This window comes from Clytia hemisphaerica, unplaced genomic scaffold, assembly GCF_902728285.1.
Source record: "Clytia hemisphaerica strain Z4C2 unplaced genomic scaffold, Clytia hemisphaerica genome assembly, whole genome shotgun sequence".
NCBI lineage: Eukaryota > Metazoa > Cnidaria > Hydrozoa > Leptothecata > Clytiidae > Clytia > Clytia hemisphaerica.
This window is the reverse complement of record NW_027104287.1, coordinates 281,596-297,520: the sequence shown is the minus strand read 5'-3', so window position 1 is coordinate 297,520 and position 15,925 is coordinate 281,596. Positions and strand designations below refer to the sequence as shown.

The window sequence follows — 15,925 nt, the reverse complement described above, 5'->3', positions numbered from 1 at the left end:
GACTATCCTATTTTTGCTTTAGAATTGCTCAACGCCGTGTAGATTGGCCCTTACGGTTTTAGCGAAGTGAGCGCAAGCAAGCGGACTGCATTCTCATATGAGAATGCAAATCGCTCTAGGGAGACCAGGCTGTAAACCAGAACATAAAATATCAAAAACTAGACTGTGAAATAGTTTACAGCCTGGATATCCAGGCTAGGGAGACCAGGCTGTAAATCAGAACATAAAATATCTAAAACTAGACTGTGAAATAATTTACAGCCTGGATATCCAGGCTAATCAAATACATATGCAATCAGATGTATAAAAATATTTCCTCGAAAAAAATGATTTTTATGTACAGAAATTTTCAAGTGCTATAAAAAAGTAATAAAAGTCGTAAAATGATTAAAAGCAATTTTTTACATAGTAGATGGTAAAAGTTAAAAAAAGCTCAAGAGTCCGATGGGACATTTTTAATGTTTTTTGATAAAAGATTATTCATGTGTCTGCACGTAGAAATTAGTTCAGAGCGTTTATTCAAAAAATAAAAAAACAATATATTTCTGTCAACTTCTAAGACAAAAAATACAATTCCAGTATCTAGTAGGGGGAAATTTGTTATATCGCTCGATTTTTTTAGTCAAAGCACTTATACATTTTTGGAAAGCTAAGGGGTAGGGGAATCAAAATAACTTGGGTGCCAATTTTGTTTCGGACACTTTGGTGTGATTTTCGGACAAATACGACGGTCTCGGGCAAAAATCATAGGGTGAAAAATTAATGAAAATTTCAGCTTGAGAAAACGGAGACCTGTTGTATATTTTTGGAAAGTTCTCAAAAAATTAAGATTAGTGATATATTGCGAGTATAGGTGATTTCTTTACCTAACTCGAGATATTAATCCTTAAAATCAGTGTTTTTCAGCCAGAAACAGCTGTTTTGTCCAGTTTTTGCGCTTTCGGAAGCTCAATATCTCGAGTTAGGTACTGAAATCACCTATACTCGCAATATATCACTAATCTTAAGTTTTTGAGAGCTTTCCAAAAATATACAACAGGGTCCGTTTTCTCAAGCTGAAATTTTCATTAATTTTTCACCCTATGATTTTTGCCCGAGACCGTCGTATTTGTCCGAAAATCACACCAAAGTGTCCGAAACAAAATTGGCACCCAAGTTATTTTGATTCCCCTACCCCTTAGCTTTCCAAAAATGTATAACAAGTGCTTTGACTAAAAAAATCGAGCGACCTCAAAAAAACGAACAAATTTCCCCCTACTAATCAAAATAAAGGCTTCGGGAATCCCCCTCAAAAAAAAGTATAAGAAAAACTAAACAGTCATGCCCATGGTTGTTGAAATTGGATGCCTCCATCTGCCAAATACTGATCCATACATAAATGGTGTCCTTCTTTTGTACATGCTTCAAATTTCGGCTTAGTGTGGTATAACAACCAACTCGACTTCAACCCCTGTTGTCGCCAATGTTGAACATGTTTTAAAACATCAAGGCCATACCGGCTACGTGCATATAGCCCTGGATTCGGTCTATTAGGTTGCCAGTGCCCTCCGATATAGAGTTTAGTATTGACTCCACCCTTGATTCGACTAGTCGGAAATGACCTTTTCAAAACCTTTTGTATTGTTTTAAAAATGCCTCGTGGATTCTTATAAATGTCTGATGGAAAGATGTAAAACCCCCAAACCTCAATGTTCCATTTACCTTTATATATTCCAATGTATCCACAAGAGAATCTGGTAGTATCATTTATAGTTCTCGGGCATGCTTCATATTGGCCTTTAGAGAATGACATTCCGAGCTTTTTCCACTCCGATTCGTGTTTTACTAGCGACGTGAAATTTTGACTTCGGAAGAGGAAATCTTCGTCTATATCCCATGGTAGTGAATCTTGAAGTTTTAATGCTCCTAGGCCTGATCCAGCATAGATGCTGTATTGATAACCTAGCTTGTCAAAGAGTTTAGATGTATTAATCATCATTTTATGGAGATCTCTCATGCAAGCTCTTTGCTCAAACATAGTTTTAGTTTTCGCCATTTGTTTTTCGCATTTTACCTTAGATTCAATGTAAGTAAATTCAATTCGTTTGGTATAAGTCCCTCTATGAAATTCAGAAATGTCATTTTTTATTGAAAAATCAAGCCAGTTATTTCGAGTTAGATCTTCAAAATCACGCCATTTCTCCATATAGAATAAGCTAGACAGGTGCAACTTCATAATTTTCATTTTCTTAGCCATGGTGTATATGATATCTGGATAAACTAACTTATCTGGACAATCTTTTCTAGCTTCCAAATAACCCAAAAGAACCTCTCTGTTAATCGCAAATGGTCCATCAAAATAATCACATAGAACTTTTTGTTGTTGATACATAACATCGAAACCGAATTCAACTTTGTATTGACTCCAAATCAATTTAGATTGGTAACATCCAGAACTCCACCGGCCGTCTGGATATAACACCGATCCGGAAATAACATCACTGGATCCTTTCATTAAAGGATCTACAAAGTCCTTGATGTTAAACTCGTGGTGAATTTTCGTTAATCGTCGGGTTAACATAACATATTTTGTAGAACTTTTTGAAGCAAGAAACAATAAATTTTTTGCTAATGTATTGTCTTTTCGATTGAAGATGCTGTTAAAAGTAGATTTGATGAAAGAAACTATTATGGAAGCAGTTTTTACAAGAACCCATTCCAAATTCGGCATTGCACTTTGAATTTTGGTCAATCTTTTTGAATGTTTGTTGTAACTAGTTTCGTTCAAACCAATAAGAATATTGGCAGATTTACTCCAAGAAGGTTGCGTTTCAATGTCGTTTAATAAAGTCTCAATGTTTGAAATCTCATTTACAGTGTTCAATATGATTGTGAGTTTATTGCCCGAGTTATGTTTTTTTGTAAGGAGACCACCATTGATCCGATTCAATCGCGTGATCAGTTTTTCCTCGAGATTTTCAATGAGGTCACTAAACTCTGGGTTTCTCTCGAATCGTTTAGCGCGTGACATCTGCTTGAGAAACAAATATAAATATCTGGTGCCAGCCTTGTTTGCTTTCTGTGTTTCCGTTGTAACTGAATCTTCAATCTTCGGCCGTGTACTGTTCAACCATTCGATATTGAAAATTATTTCAAGAGCAGTGATCGTAAATATCATCGCTAACATTACAACAAATGTTGATCTAGGTTTATTCACGAGGTGGTACAAACTTTTCATGATGCAATGTCTGTTATATGTGTTTTCTAATCTCTGTTACAATTTAATTTAAAGCATCTAGAAAATAAAGAAGTAAATAATATCATAGAATATACACGGTGATTAAAAACCATATCCCTAGAATTATTTGCGTAACTTTTTGTCTATTTATCGCATCGCCATGAAATCTTCAACACTCTTATTTCTAGTAGATTTGAAGCCTTTGATGGCTTTGCAAGCTTCGAAGCACCAATTTTTTAGGAAATTGAACAAAAATACTCACAATATGGTGACAATAAAGTTTTAAGGTAATTATTAGGTCTCAGAAAGTTAAAAGAACATCCAAATGCTCGCGAAAGTATTGGATATTTATGTTAAAAAAAAACACTTATATCAAAGCTATGAAAAGAAAACCTTTTGGTTGTCGCCGGATTCGAGCGAACCAAAACGAAACCACCTTTATGTGGTGTTTAAAAATAATCAAGCTTATCATTGTCATATCGGGTGTTTTTCCACTGACGGCTTAAGCTAACTGGATTAATGTAACTTTTTCATAAAAGGATGAATAGCCCAAACTATTCTTATATTTTTTGGATGAAAAGAAAAATATTGTATCTCCCAAAGCAACACAGGAGAAATATCGTTGAATCTTTTGTATTGTTCACGCATTTTCTAATCCACTAATACATGGTCGAGGGCATGTATGAGAGAACAAAAGAGCGAGGATAGGCGGATCAATCAAATACAAAAGATTTGCTGTGGGAGATGAAATTTCTTTTTACAAAAGAAAACATAAACGTGTAACCATTTCTTTTCATCCACAACTTATACGAATAGTTTTGGGCTATTCAGTGTTTTATTAAACGTTCTGTTAATCCTGTTAGTTTAAGCCGCCAGTGGAAAAACAACTATCATAAAGAATCCATTATTTTTGTCTTTTTAACTCAAATGCATACTTTACTCGTTAACTCGAGCAGATTTATAAATCCTTCACAATACAGTAAATGAGGGAAGAATAAATTTGATTGGTTAAATTGTTTTAAGTGTTTTGTTTTGATTGAAACCTCCGACATCATGTCAAACAAGATTTTAAACAAAACCATGGAATTATCATAGACACTGAAAAAACAACTGACAGATTTTTCTCATGTCCGCAGTAATGACATTATGGTTCACCCTCCATCCATCATTAAATGGTTTTTAGTATTTTAATTGCATTTTTCATGAGATTCAAACTCAGCTAGTTAATTGCTAATGATATGTCGTTATGATTTAAGTTGTGAGAAAGATGCAAAAACATGCTTTGTATAAGAAATTGAATATTTACACCAAAATTGTCATATCTTCAACCTCAAAAAAACTACAGTGCCACTACGCGCTATGCCACCAAAAGAATTTAGACTCACGTCTAATATACATGTTTTTTTTTTATAAGAACGTCAAAAATTTTCGAAGCCTTCGGATGTTCTTAGTTTTTTGGATTTGAAGCCTAAAAATGTTCTTAAAATGTTCTTATTTTCAGCATTTTTTGAGCATTTTGATGTAATTTCTTAAGAAATTGCATGTTTTTAAGTCTCCAAAGCCTTAGTATGTTCTTTAGAATGTTCTTAAATTTTTGGGCCTCGAAGCCTCATGTTCTTATATAGTTTGTTCTTATAAAAAAAAAAAACGTGTATGACAATCTCGACTATTCTCGCATAAATATTGTATAGATACGAAAGCAGCCGACGAGGCGACCTTATTTTTTCCGATGGGTTCTGAGAGCATATCTCAGCTAGAAATTTTGATTTGTTCTGATCAGTACTTCGAAAATTAATCAGCTAGAAATATTGATGTGTTCTGATGTGTTCTGACGAGACAGGGGTATAATTAAGTTTGTTTTCTAGAACACATCTTTCGTGTAGAAAATCAAATAACTTACAAGTATATCTTGGCAAACTGTTTTCCTAGATTTTAGAACACATCAAACCATAAAGCAGTGATAAGTTTAGGTAGACAAATAGTGTGATAAAGGTTTCCTAGAAATCAGAGCACATCATTTGTATAAAAACTTGCAAGGTCATAAAATTTGGCTTCCTAGAATAAAAGAACACATATTTCTAAAAAATCTCTTCGCCGGCTGCTTCTGTAGATATCCCCAACTGAAAATATCGTGTCGGTAGCATTTTGTTTGATTTTACTCATCCAACAATGTTTTTTTCACACCAGATTTCATAAATGTATTTGCTTGGTATTCTAGCATTAACTTTCAAGCTTTTGACCAGTAAAGTAAAGTCCAGTCTTTATCTTTCCAGGAGATCTTCGTGGGTTTTATTAGTTTTTTTTCCACGAAACGTTCTAAGACTTGATGGGATTTCTTAAGAGATTCAAAGGCTTCTTCAAGCTCATCTCTCAATTGTAGGGATGAGGGTGTGCTGTCAAATTGTAGCTCATCTTTTAAGTCTTTTAATTCTTTGAAGATTCTGTTGACTTCTTTATATATGTTTTCTCCTTGTTGGGATCCTTTTTGTTGTAGAGATTCTATCGAGGGGAAAGAGAGAGTTCTTGATTCTTCTGGATTTCCGTAACTTCGTCCGATCTGTTGTTCCAACGCTTGGGTGACATCTTTTAGAGTATTGACGTATTGTCTTTAGCCATCAGACAATGTGTGGATACTTTGCTTGGCAGTTTGGATCCTCAGAAGCAGCCAACGAGCCCATTTCCCCGAAATATCTGTTTCCCTTGTCCAGGAGAGAGCTTTTTTTTGAAAAATGGCGAAACAGATCCAATTTTCTAGGAAAGACATTTTCCCTAAAACTATCTGTTTTCTCGCTAAAGCTTATGACGTCATCAGAGAGAAACATATCAATATTTATAGGAGATGACATAATAAATTGGGAAACAGATATCTGTTTCTAAAAAGATGGTATTGCATTGGAAACAGATTGAACTTTCTAGGGGAAAACAGATATCAATCACAAAAAGCTTGGGAGAACAGATCAAAGTTTTGGTTTTGAAAATTGTGGAAACAGACCAAATTTTCTAGGGAAGATACTTTGAGATTAAAAATATAGGTGGAGAAACAGATTTTCATTTCTAGGAATAAGATTTTTGAAACTTTTGGTCAACAGGCTATGCCTGGGAAACAGATGTTTAAAAAAAGGTCCTCGCTGGATGCTTTCAGATCCTGTTCCTGTTCACATATCTTCCTTCTCACGTGTTTTGGATCGGTAAGTTCAGTGTCACGCGTCTCTTCTCCTGATGGATCCCAGTCTTGTCTTAGGTGCATCCTGATCGAGCCTAGCGTTACGTTGTGCGTTGTGTAGACTGTGCGTTGTGCTGTTTCTAAATCGTCGTGATTTGACATAATTATAATATTTCTCGTGGTCTAAAAATAAATCAATCGTTAAAATCTCATATATACATATTATTTTTCTCTCAGAGTTAGAGATGCAATATACTAATTCAGGGTTGAAAAAGGGATATTTACAATTTTTTTGTTGTGCTGTAGAAGATACTCATCTCTAGACCGGTCACTTTTAGTACCTACCTTCAAAGACCGAAAGACTCCCATTTGGTCTTTGGAAACACTTAAAAAAACAACTCTATAATTAGTTTTCTTTTTGGAATACCTTCAAAAGTTCCCTTTTTAACTTTTGCAATACCATCAAAGGCTCCCTTGTAACCTTTGGAACATCATCAAAGGTTCCCTTGTAACCTTTGGAATACCTTCAAAGACTCCCTTTTAGCCTTTTGAATACTCGAAAATAACTTCTTCTTGATGATTGTAAGCGGAGGCGAAGGTTGAAAATCTCTCGTTTGGATTTCTACTCAATTAAAAATTGATTTAGTAAAACAACGACAAAAAAAAAAAGAAGAGGTAATATGTGTGCCTGACAACAAAAAAAGAAGGGAAAGGGAAAGGGAACATTTCTTCACTCGAGGGTAGGGTTGAAAAAGGGAAGTGGACAGGTGGGCAGACAATCTAGGTAGAACCTCGATGTCGAGGCCCTAACTGTCTTACCTTTACAAAACCTAATTTTCATCAAAAAGGGGTTTTCGATAAATTGGTCGAAATTATTTGCAAACATTGATTCAGCTTTTAAGAAGTTCAAACTCATAGAAGGAAAACGTTGATAGTGTCGAAACAGTCTAACACAGAAAATCTATGTTCAAAACAAAACTTGGTTCAATGGTTGGTGTAATGGGATTTCCGAGCCCTCCATCTGAACTTACTAAATTTGAAAACTTAAAACAAAAGGGAGACGAGTACAGAATGAACTTCGAGACAAAGTTAGTTCCCTACAAAAATTTTTTTTAACATAACAAGCTCTTAAAGAAACAAACAAAAATGTTACACTTGCATTGTGAAAATAAATCGATGAAGGTTGAAATAACTTTACTTGTCTATTTGTCTCCCGGGGGAGGGGGGGAATGGATGATGGGTATGTGCGGACGATAAGGGTCGGTTTTTTCACCTTTCAAAGTCTCTGTAAGGGTCGGAAAAATCTCTCTATGGCTCGGAAAATTCAGGATTTTTAGGAAATTTTTTGATTTCAGGAGAAAAATTTGTAATAAAGTGTCTCTAAGGGTATGACTTTTTTCAAAAATCGAAAAAAAAAATCAAAAAGTCTCTCTAAGGGTCACCTTTTCAGCAAAAGTCAGTCTCTCTAAGGGTTGGTTTTCGGAGGTCCCGTCCGCACATACCCCTCATTCGCCAACCCTAGTACCCCCGGGATTTGTCTACTTACAAAGAAGATTCGACCTCTATATATAGTAGGTCCCTACTCCTAAAATAAATTTTAATGGCATAATTTCATAATATGGGTTGGGGATAAAGTCGTAAAATAAAACATGAAGAAGGCTTATCAGGAAGGTAATTAAATAGGGAATTTGAAAGTAGTTAAAGGGGTCAAACAAAAGGGGTAATGGCAAATAGCCTTTTAAGGAGCAAATATACTTTGATATTGACTTCAATCATGCGAAAATGGGGATATGGGGAAGGGAATAAATGGCTTCCTGAGATTACGTAATACCGGGTGTCTGTACAAATCCAAGGGTTAATTTGGTGGTGGATCTTCAGAATTTCATTGAAACGCGACACTATGTTTTCTGACAGGATGAATCAATCCCTAGTGACCGATGGAATCTTACTAACCGCGAGTTTCACAATGCCTAATACACGAAAAAATATCCAATATCAAGACGTTGATACAACCGTGAGCACCATCAGGTAGACTTATCCCCACTGGAAGTTTCCGCTTTGCTTCTAACAAATTTCCACTTGATTTTTCGTTATAGAAGCAAAGCAAATATACTACTCGGGGTAAAAATGCAAAATTTCATCTCCATATAAACACTAATTTCAAACATAACAACAAAGATAGCCGAAATAATCCTGATTTTTCTACAGAAAGTTCTACAGAAAGTTCTACAGAAAGATCACCTTGTGAGTCATAAAGAACGATATATTTCTGTCAAATTCTAAAAGAAAAAATACAACTCCAGTATCAAAATGAAGTCTTCGGGAAACCCCCCCCCCAAAAAAAAAGGATAAAAAAACTAAATAGACAATCAATAACTTTCATGCCCATGGTTGTTGAAATTGGATGCTCCCATCTGCCAAATACTGATCCATACATAAATGGTGTCCTTCTTTTGTACATGCTTCGAATTTCGGTTTAGTGTGGTATAACAACCAACTCGTCTTCAACCCCTGTTGTCGCCAATGTTGAACATGTTTTAAAACATCAAGGCCATACCGGCTACGTGCATATAGCCCTGGATTCGGTTTATTAGGTTGCCAGTGCCCTCCGATATAGAGTTTAGTATTGACTCCACCCTTGATTCGACTAGTCGGAAATGACTTTTTCTTAACCTTTTGCATTGTGTTAAAATGCCTCGTGGATTCTATACATGTCTGATGGAAAGATGTAAAACCCCCAAACCTCAATGTTCCATTTACCTTTATATATTCCAATGTATCCACAAGAGAATCTGGTAGTATCATTTATAGTTCTCGGGCATGCTTCATATTGGTGTTTAGAGAATGACATTCCAAGTTTTTTCCACTCCGATTCGTGTTTTACTAGCGACGTGAAATTTGACTTCGGAAGAGGAATCTTCGGTCTATATCCCATGGTAGTGATCTTGAAGTTTTAATGCTCCTAGGCCTGATCCAGCATAGATGCTGTATTGAAACCTAGCTTGTCAAAGAGTTTAGATGTATTAATCATCATTTTATGGAGATTCTCATGCAAGCTCTTTGCTCAACATAGTTTTAGTTTCGCCATTTGTTTTTCGCATTTTACTTAGATTCAATGTAAGTAAATTCAATTCGTTTGTATAAGTCCCTCTAGGAAAATTCAGAAATGTCATTTTTATTGCAAAATCAAGCCAGTTATTGCGAGTAGTCTTCAAAATCACGCCATTTCTCCATATAGAATAAGCTAGACAGGTGCGACTTCATAATTTTCATTTTCTTAGCCATGGTGTATATGATATCTGGATAAACTAACTTATCTGGACAATCTTTTCTAGCTTCCAAATAACCCAAAAGAGCCTCTCTGTTAATCGCAAATGGTCCATCAAAATAATCACATAGAACTTTTTGTTGTTGATACATAACATCGAAACCGAATTCAACTTTGTATTGACTCCAAATCAATTTAGATTGGTAACATCCAGAACTCCAGTGGCCGTCTGGATATAACACCGATCCGGAAATAACATCACTGGATCCTTTCATTAAAGGATCTACAAAGTCCTTGATGTTAAACTCGTGGTGAATTTTCCTTAATTTTCGGGTTAGCATAACATATTTTGTAGAACTTTTTGAAGCAAGAAACAATAATTTTTTTGCTAATGTATTGTCTTTTCGATTGAAGATGCTGTTAAAAGTAGATTTGATGAAAGAAATTATCATGGAATCAGTTTTTACAAGAACCCATTCCAAATTCGGCATTGCACTTTGAATTTTGGTCAATCTTTTTGAATGTTTGTTGTAACTGGTTTCGTTCAAACCAATAAGAATATTGGCAGATTTACTCCAAGAAGGTAGTGTTTCAATGTCGTTTAATAAAGTTTCGATGCTTGAAATCTCATTGACAGTGTTCAATATGATTGTGAGATAATTTCCCGAGTTATGTTTTTTTGTAAGGAGACCACCATTGATCCGACTCAATCGTGTGACCAGTTTTTCCTCGAGTTTTTCAATGAGGTCACTAAACTCTGGGTTTCTCTCGAATCGTTTAGCGCGTGACATCTGTTTGAGAAACAAATCTAAATATCTGGTGCCAGCCTTGTTTGCTTTCTGTGTTTCCGTTGTAACTGAATCTTCAATCTTCGGCCGTGTACTGTTCAACCATTCGATATTGAAAATTATTTCAAGAGCAGTGATCGTAAATATCATCGCTAACATTCCAACAAATGTTGATCTAGGTTTATTCACGAAGTGGTACAAACTTTTCATGATGCAATGTCTGTTATATGTGTTTTCTAATCTCTGTTACGATTTAATTTAAAGCATCTAGAAAATAAAGAAGTAAATAATATCATAGAATATATACGGTGATTAAAAACCATATCCCTAGAATTATTTGCGTGACTTTTTGTCTATTTATTGCATCGCCATGAAATCTTATTCCTGAAACTCTTATTCCTAGTAGATTTGAAGCCTTTGATGGCTTTGCAAGCTCCGAAGCACCCATTTTTTAGGAAATTGAACAAAAATACCCACAATATGGTGACAATAAAGTTTTAAGGTAATTATTAGGTCTTAGAAAGTTAAAAGAACATCCAAATGCTCGCGAAAGTATTGGATATTTATGTTAAAAAAAACACTTAGATCAAAGCTATGAAAAGAAAACCTTTTGGTTGTCGCCGAATTCTAGCGAACCAAAACGAAACCACTTTTATGTGGTGTTTAAAAATAATCAAAGCTTATCATTGTCATATCGGGTGTTTTTCCACTGACGGCTTAAACGAACTGGATTAATGTAGCTTTTTAATAAAAGGATGAATAGCCCAAACTATTCTTATATTTTTTGGATGAAAAGATATGGTTACACGTAAATTTTTTTTCTTCAGAAAAATATTGTATTTCCCAAAGCAACACAGGAGAAAAATCGTTGAATCTTTTGTATTTTTCATGCATTTTCTAATCCACTAATAAATGGTCGAGGGCATGTGTGAGAGAATAAAAGAGCGAGGATCGGCGGGATATGCGGATCAATCAAATACAAAAGATTTGCTGTGGGAGATGAAATTCTTTTTACAAAAGAAAACATAAACGTGTAACCATTTCTTTTCACCCACAACTTATATGGGGTGGTTATTCACTGAGACTGTCTGGCGAAAATAGATTAGCTGAAACAAAGAAAATTGATAGGAAAGCATTACAGGGTCGGACACAGAGGGAGGCTATAACCAATGGAGGAGAGTGCACTTTATTATCGTATTACCTTATATGGAAATTAATTACTCTCCATGAATAAGATAGCCTCCCTCCTGTATCCGACCCTGCATTACTGACTCCCAAAACAGTTGTCAAAGCGTTTACAACTCTTTGAATTTGAAGAAGATTTTATTAAAAATCATCAACTCGCATATCAAGGGATTTAGAATTACAGCCTTCTAATGAACATTTTCTGTGACAAGATTCCTCGTCTTTTGTATCAAATCAATACAGACGAAAGTTTGCTCTTCAACTCTATCGGGAAAGAAAACACTTTTCCCATATGACCAATTTTTTACAAAAGAATCCCACTGCACATTCTGCTACTTTTATGGCAACCAATTTATTTATGCTGCCTTTTTCGCTTAATTGGTCATTAAGCCAAGAGAGGTCTATCCCTCTCTTGGAGAACAAAAGGTTTAATGACCAATTTTCGACGTTAAATCTGGAATGCTGATATGAAGTGATCAAAATCTGATGTTAAGTACGAATCTTCATTGTATATTTTTTACAACCCTTAGAATTTTATGAAAAGGACCGTTGATGAGAACCATCTATCTAGCGTAGTGAAAAAGCACCTATGAATAGGGGTGTTTTCAGACTGCAAGTTCAAGCTAATTGCTGCTTGAACGTGTGAATCATATAAATGTTTTGTTGATGAAATAAAGAAAGGCTGGAAAAGAAAAGAAATTTTACTACTTCTCGCTGGAATGCCAGAGACTTGTTCAAGCAAAAGTAATAATTTCCTTTGTTTTCTTGGGGAAGGTCTGACGTTCCTAGAGATGTTGGAAAACGTGCAGTGTAATTACTTAACAATGAGTTTTAAAAATCAATGTGAATGATTAGAAATGAATACATGAAGGAATTTTTCATCAGACAAACTTATTTATTCATAACACAGTAATTTGTTTGATGTATAAAGGAGAAAGAAAATGTTTGCTTCTGAAAGTCGTTAACGATTATCCAAACGAAAATGAACTGACTATACATATTCGAACAAATTAAATTAAAAACCCTAATTTGTATATTTCCCATACTTGTAATACGGCTTTTTTTCCATATAAGATAAGAATCAAAAATATTAATGATAAGTGGCATCCCGAAAAGAATCTCGACACAAACCTATTTTAATTGCTCATTTTACTTAATCATATCGACTTCAAGTATGCTTGATATCTTCAAGCGTCCGTGCAAATTCACATAATAGCAAAACATAGAGAAAATCGTGCATTCAATTGTTCACCATGTTTCAAGTAGATAGTGTGAAAACACCCTAGTTTTGGGCTATTCAGCGTTTTATTACATGTACTGTTAATCCTGTTAGTTTAAGCATGGAGGTAATAAAAATATAGATGGAGATACCACTCCTACTATTCTATTGTATTGTATCGTTGATAGCAAACTGTTGCTTTGTTGCTTTGGGAAAAAGCCATTAATTTTACTTTCGCTCATAGGAATACTTGAGTAGAAGAGAATTTGAATAAAATCACGCTACATTTTTAATTTGTTCATTGTGTGATGACAGTTTTGTTGATAAAATAAGAAAACCTTGCAAGAATAAGCACAGAACATCGAATTTGAAATGTTCGCTGCTCAGGGAATCCTCGGCAAATTTTGTCAATTTTTACATATTTACTAATGCCAATCTTTCAACTATATTCTATTCTATCATCAAATTTTGAGGCAGCTGCTATTTTAGATCTAAAGATATTTATAGCAAAGAACCTTCCACAAACAACAAAGAATTCGCAAAATTTGAAGAAGTTTACCTCTTGAAAGTTTCCCGATAAAATAAAAACTTCTTTTAAAACTATAAACAATATATTACTCGAAAAAAATTCGCATTTTACCTAAAAATACGAGGTTTCGTTGGACAGAATAACTTTACTTTAGTTCTTATAATCTATATCTGGACTGATTTTCGCTATCAAGGATTGGTAATCAAAGGAGGCCGATTTGAAAGAAATTCCTAAAGAGTTTTATGACTTCTCTGGCTATTACAGAAAAGTTGTTACTCCATCTAACTTTTATTTCCTCTATGGTTTAAGCCGCCAGTGGAAAACACCAATCATAACGAATCAATTATTTTTGTCTTTTTAACTCAAATGCATACTTTACTCGTTAACTCGAGCAAGATTTATAAATCCTTCACCATACAGTAAATGAGGGAAGAATAAATTGGATTGGTTAAATTGTTTCAAGTGTTTTGTTTTGGTGAAACCTCCGACATCATGTCAAACAAAATTTCAAATAAAACCATGGAATGAAACCAATATCATACACACTGAAAAAACAACTGACAGACTTTTTCTCATTTCCACAGTAATGACATTATGGTTCACCCTCCGTCCAACATTAGATGGTTTTTAGTATTTTAATTGCATTTTTCATGAGATTCAAACTCCAGCTAGTTAATTGCTAATGATATGTAGTTATGACGCTTTAAGTTATGAGAAAGATGCAAAAACATGCTTTGTATAAGAAATTGAATATTTACACTGAAATTGTCATATCTTCACCCTCAAAAAAACTACAGTGCCACCACGCGCTATGCCACCAAAAGAATTTAGAGTCACGTCTAATATATGACAATCTCTCAGCTATTCTCGCATAAATATTGTATAGATACGAAAGCAGCCGGCGAGGCGACCTTATTTTTTCCGATGTGTTCTGAAATTTTGATCTGTTCTGATCAGTACTTCGAAAATTAATCAGCTAGAAATATTGATGTGTTCTGATGTGTTCTGACGAGACAGGGGCCCGGGGGGGGGGCACTCAAGGTAAATGACCTACCAGACGTTCGGCCCTTAAGGGTAGGTTTTTCATAGTTCAGCTAGTGCACTGTAAGGGTAGGAAATTACAAAACTGCACTGAACTGCACTGTAAGGGTAGGAAATTGTGATAAAAGGCCAATTTTTTGGTAAAATTGGCACAAAATTGGTCAATTTTGGAGGAAAAATTCCACATTTTCTTGGAAAATTGCAAAAATTTTCGCCCTTAGGGGCGAGAAATTTTGAAAAAGTGCACTGTAAGGGTATGATTTTTCATGGAAATTCACTGCACTGTAAGGGTCCGATTTTAGAAGCCAAATTTTGGGCCGAACGTATGGTCGTTTTCAGATCGAATGCCCCCCCCCGGGGACAGGGGTATAATTAAGTTTGTTTTCTAGAACACATCTTTCGTGTAGAAAATCAAATAACTTACAAGTATATCTTGGCAAACTGTTTTCCTAGATTTTAGAACACATCAAACCATAAAGCAGTGATAAGTTTAGGTAGACAAATAGTGTGATAAAGGTTTCCTAGAAATCAGAGCACATCATTTGTATAAAAACTTGCAAGGTCATAAAATTTGGCTTCCTAGAATAAAAGAACACATATTTCTAAAAAATCTCTTCGCCGGCTGCTTCTGTAGATATCCCCAACTGAAAATGTCGTGTCGGTAGCATTTTGTTCGATTTTACTCATCCGACAATGTTTTTTTGACACCAGATTTCATAAATGTATTTGCTTGGTATTCTAGCATTAACTTTCAAACTTTTGACCAGTAAAGTAAAGTTCAGTCTTTATCTTTCCAGGAGATCTTCGTGGGTTTTATTAGTTTTTTTCCACGAAACGTTCTAAGACTTGATGGGATTTCTTAAGAGATTCAAAGGCTTCTTCAAGCTCATCTCTCAATTCTAGGGATGAGGGTTGGCTGTCAAATTGTAATACCTAGTTGCTACCTTCAAAGACTCCCATTTAGTCTTTGGAAACACTTTAAAAAAACTCCATAATTAGTTTTCTTTTTGGAATACCTTCAAAAGTTCCCTTTTGAACTTTTGCAATACAATCAAAGGTTCCCTTGTAACCTTTGGAATACCTTCAAAGACTCCCTTTTAGCCTTTTGAATACTCGAAAATAACTTCTTCTTGATGATTGTAAAGAGAGAGGGAGAAGGTTGAGAAATCTCTCGTTTGAGATTTCTACGTCAATTAAAAAGTTGCATTTAGTAAAGACAACGACAAAAAAAAAGAAGAGGGTAATAGATGTGCCTGACAACAAAAAAAGAAGGGAAAGGGAAAGGGAACATTTCTTCACTCGAGGGTAGGGTTGAAAAAGGGAAGTGGACAGGTGGACAGACAATAGGTAGAACCTCCATATCGAGGCCCAACTGTCTTACCTTTACAAAACCTAATTTTCATCAAAAAGGGGTTTTCGATAAATTGGTCGAAATTATTTGCAAACATTGATTCAGCTTTTAAGAAGTTCAAACTCATAGAAGAAAACGTTGATAGTGTCGAAACAGTCTAACAC

General features: G+C 34.9%; 1 protein-coding gene across 1 annotated transcript; it reads right to left on the bottom strand.

Annotated features, from left to right (window-relative positions):
- Positions 1 to 337: 337 nt before the first annotated feature.
- Positions 338 to 3,270, bottom strand: LOC136817019 (uncharacterized). Its single transcript, XM_067073361.1, has one exon. The coding sequence runs from the start codon at positions 3,215 to 3,217 to the stop codon at positions 1,319 to 1,321; it is 1,899 nt and encodes a 632-aa protein (XP_066929462.1). The 5' UTR covers positions 3,218 to 3,270; the 3' UTR covers positions 338 to 1,318.
- Positions 3,271 to 15,925: the final 12,655 nt, after the last annotated feature.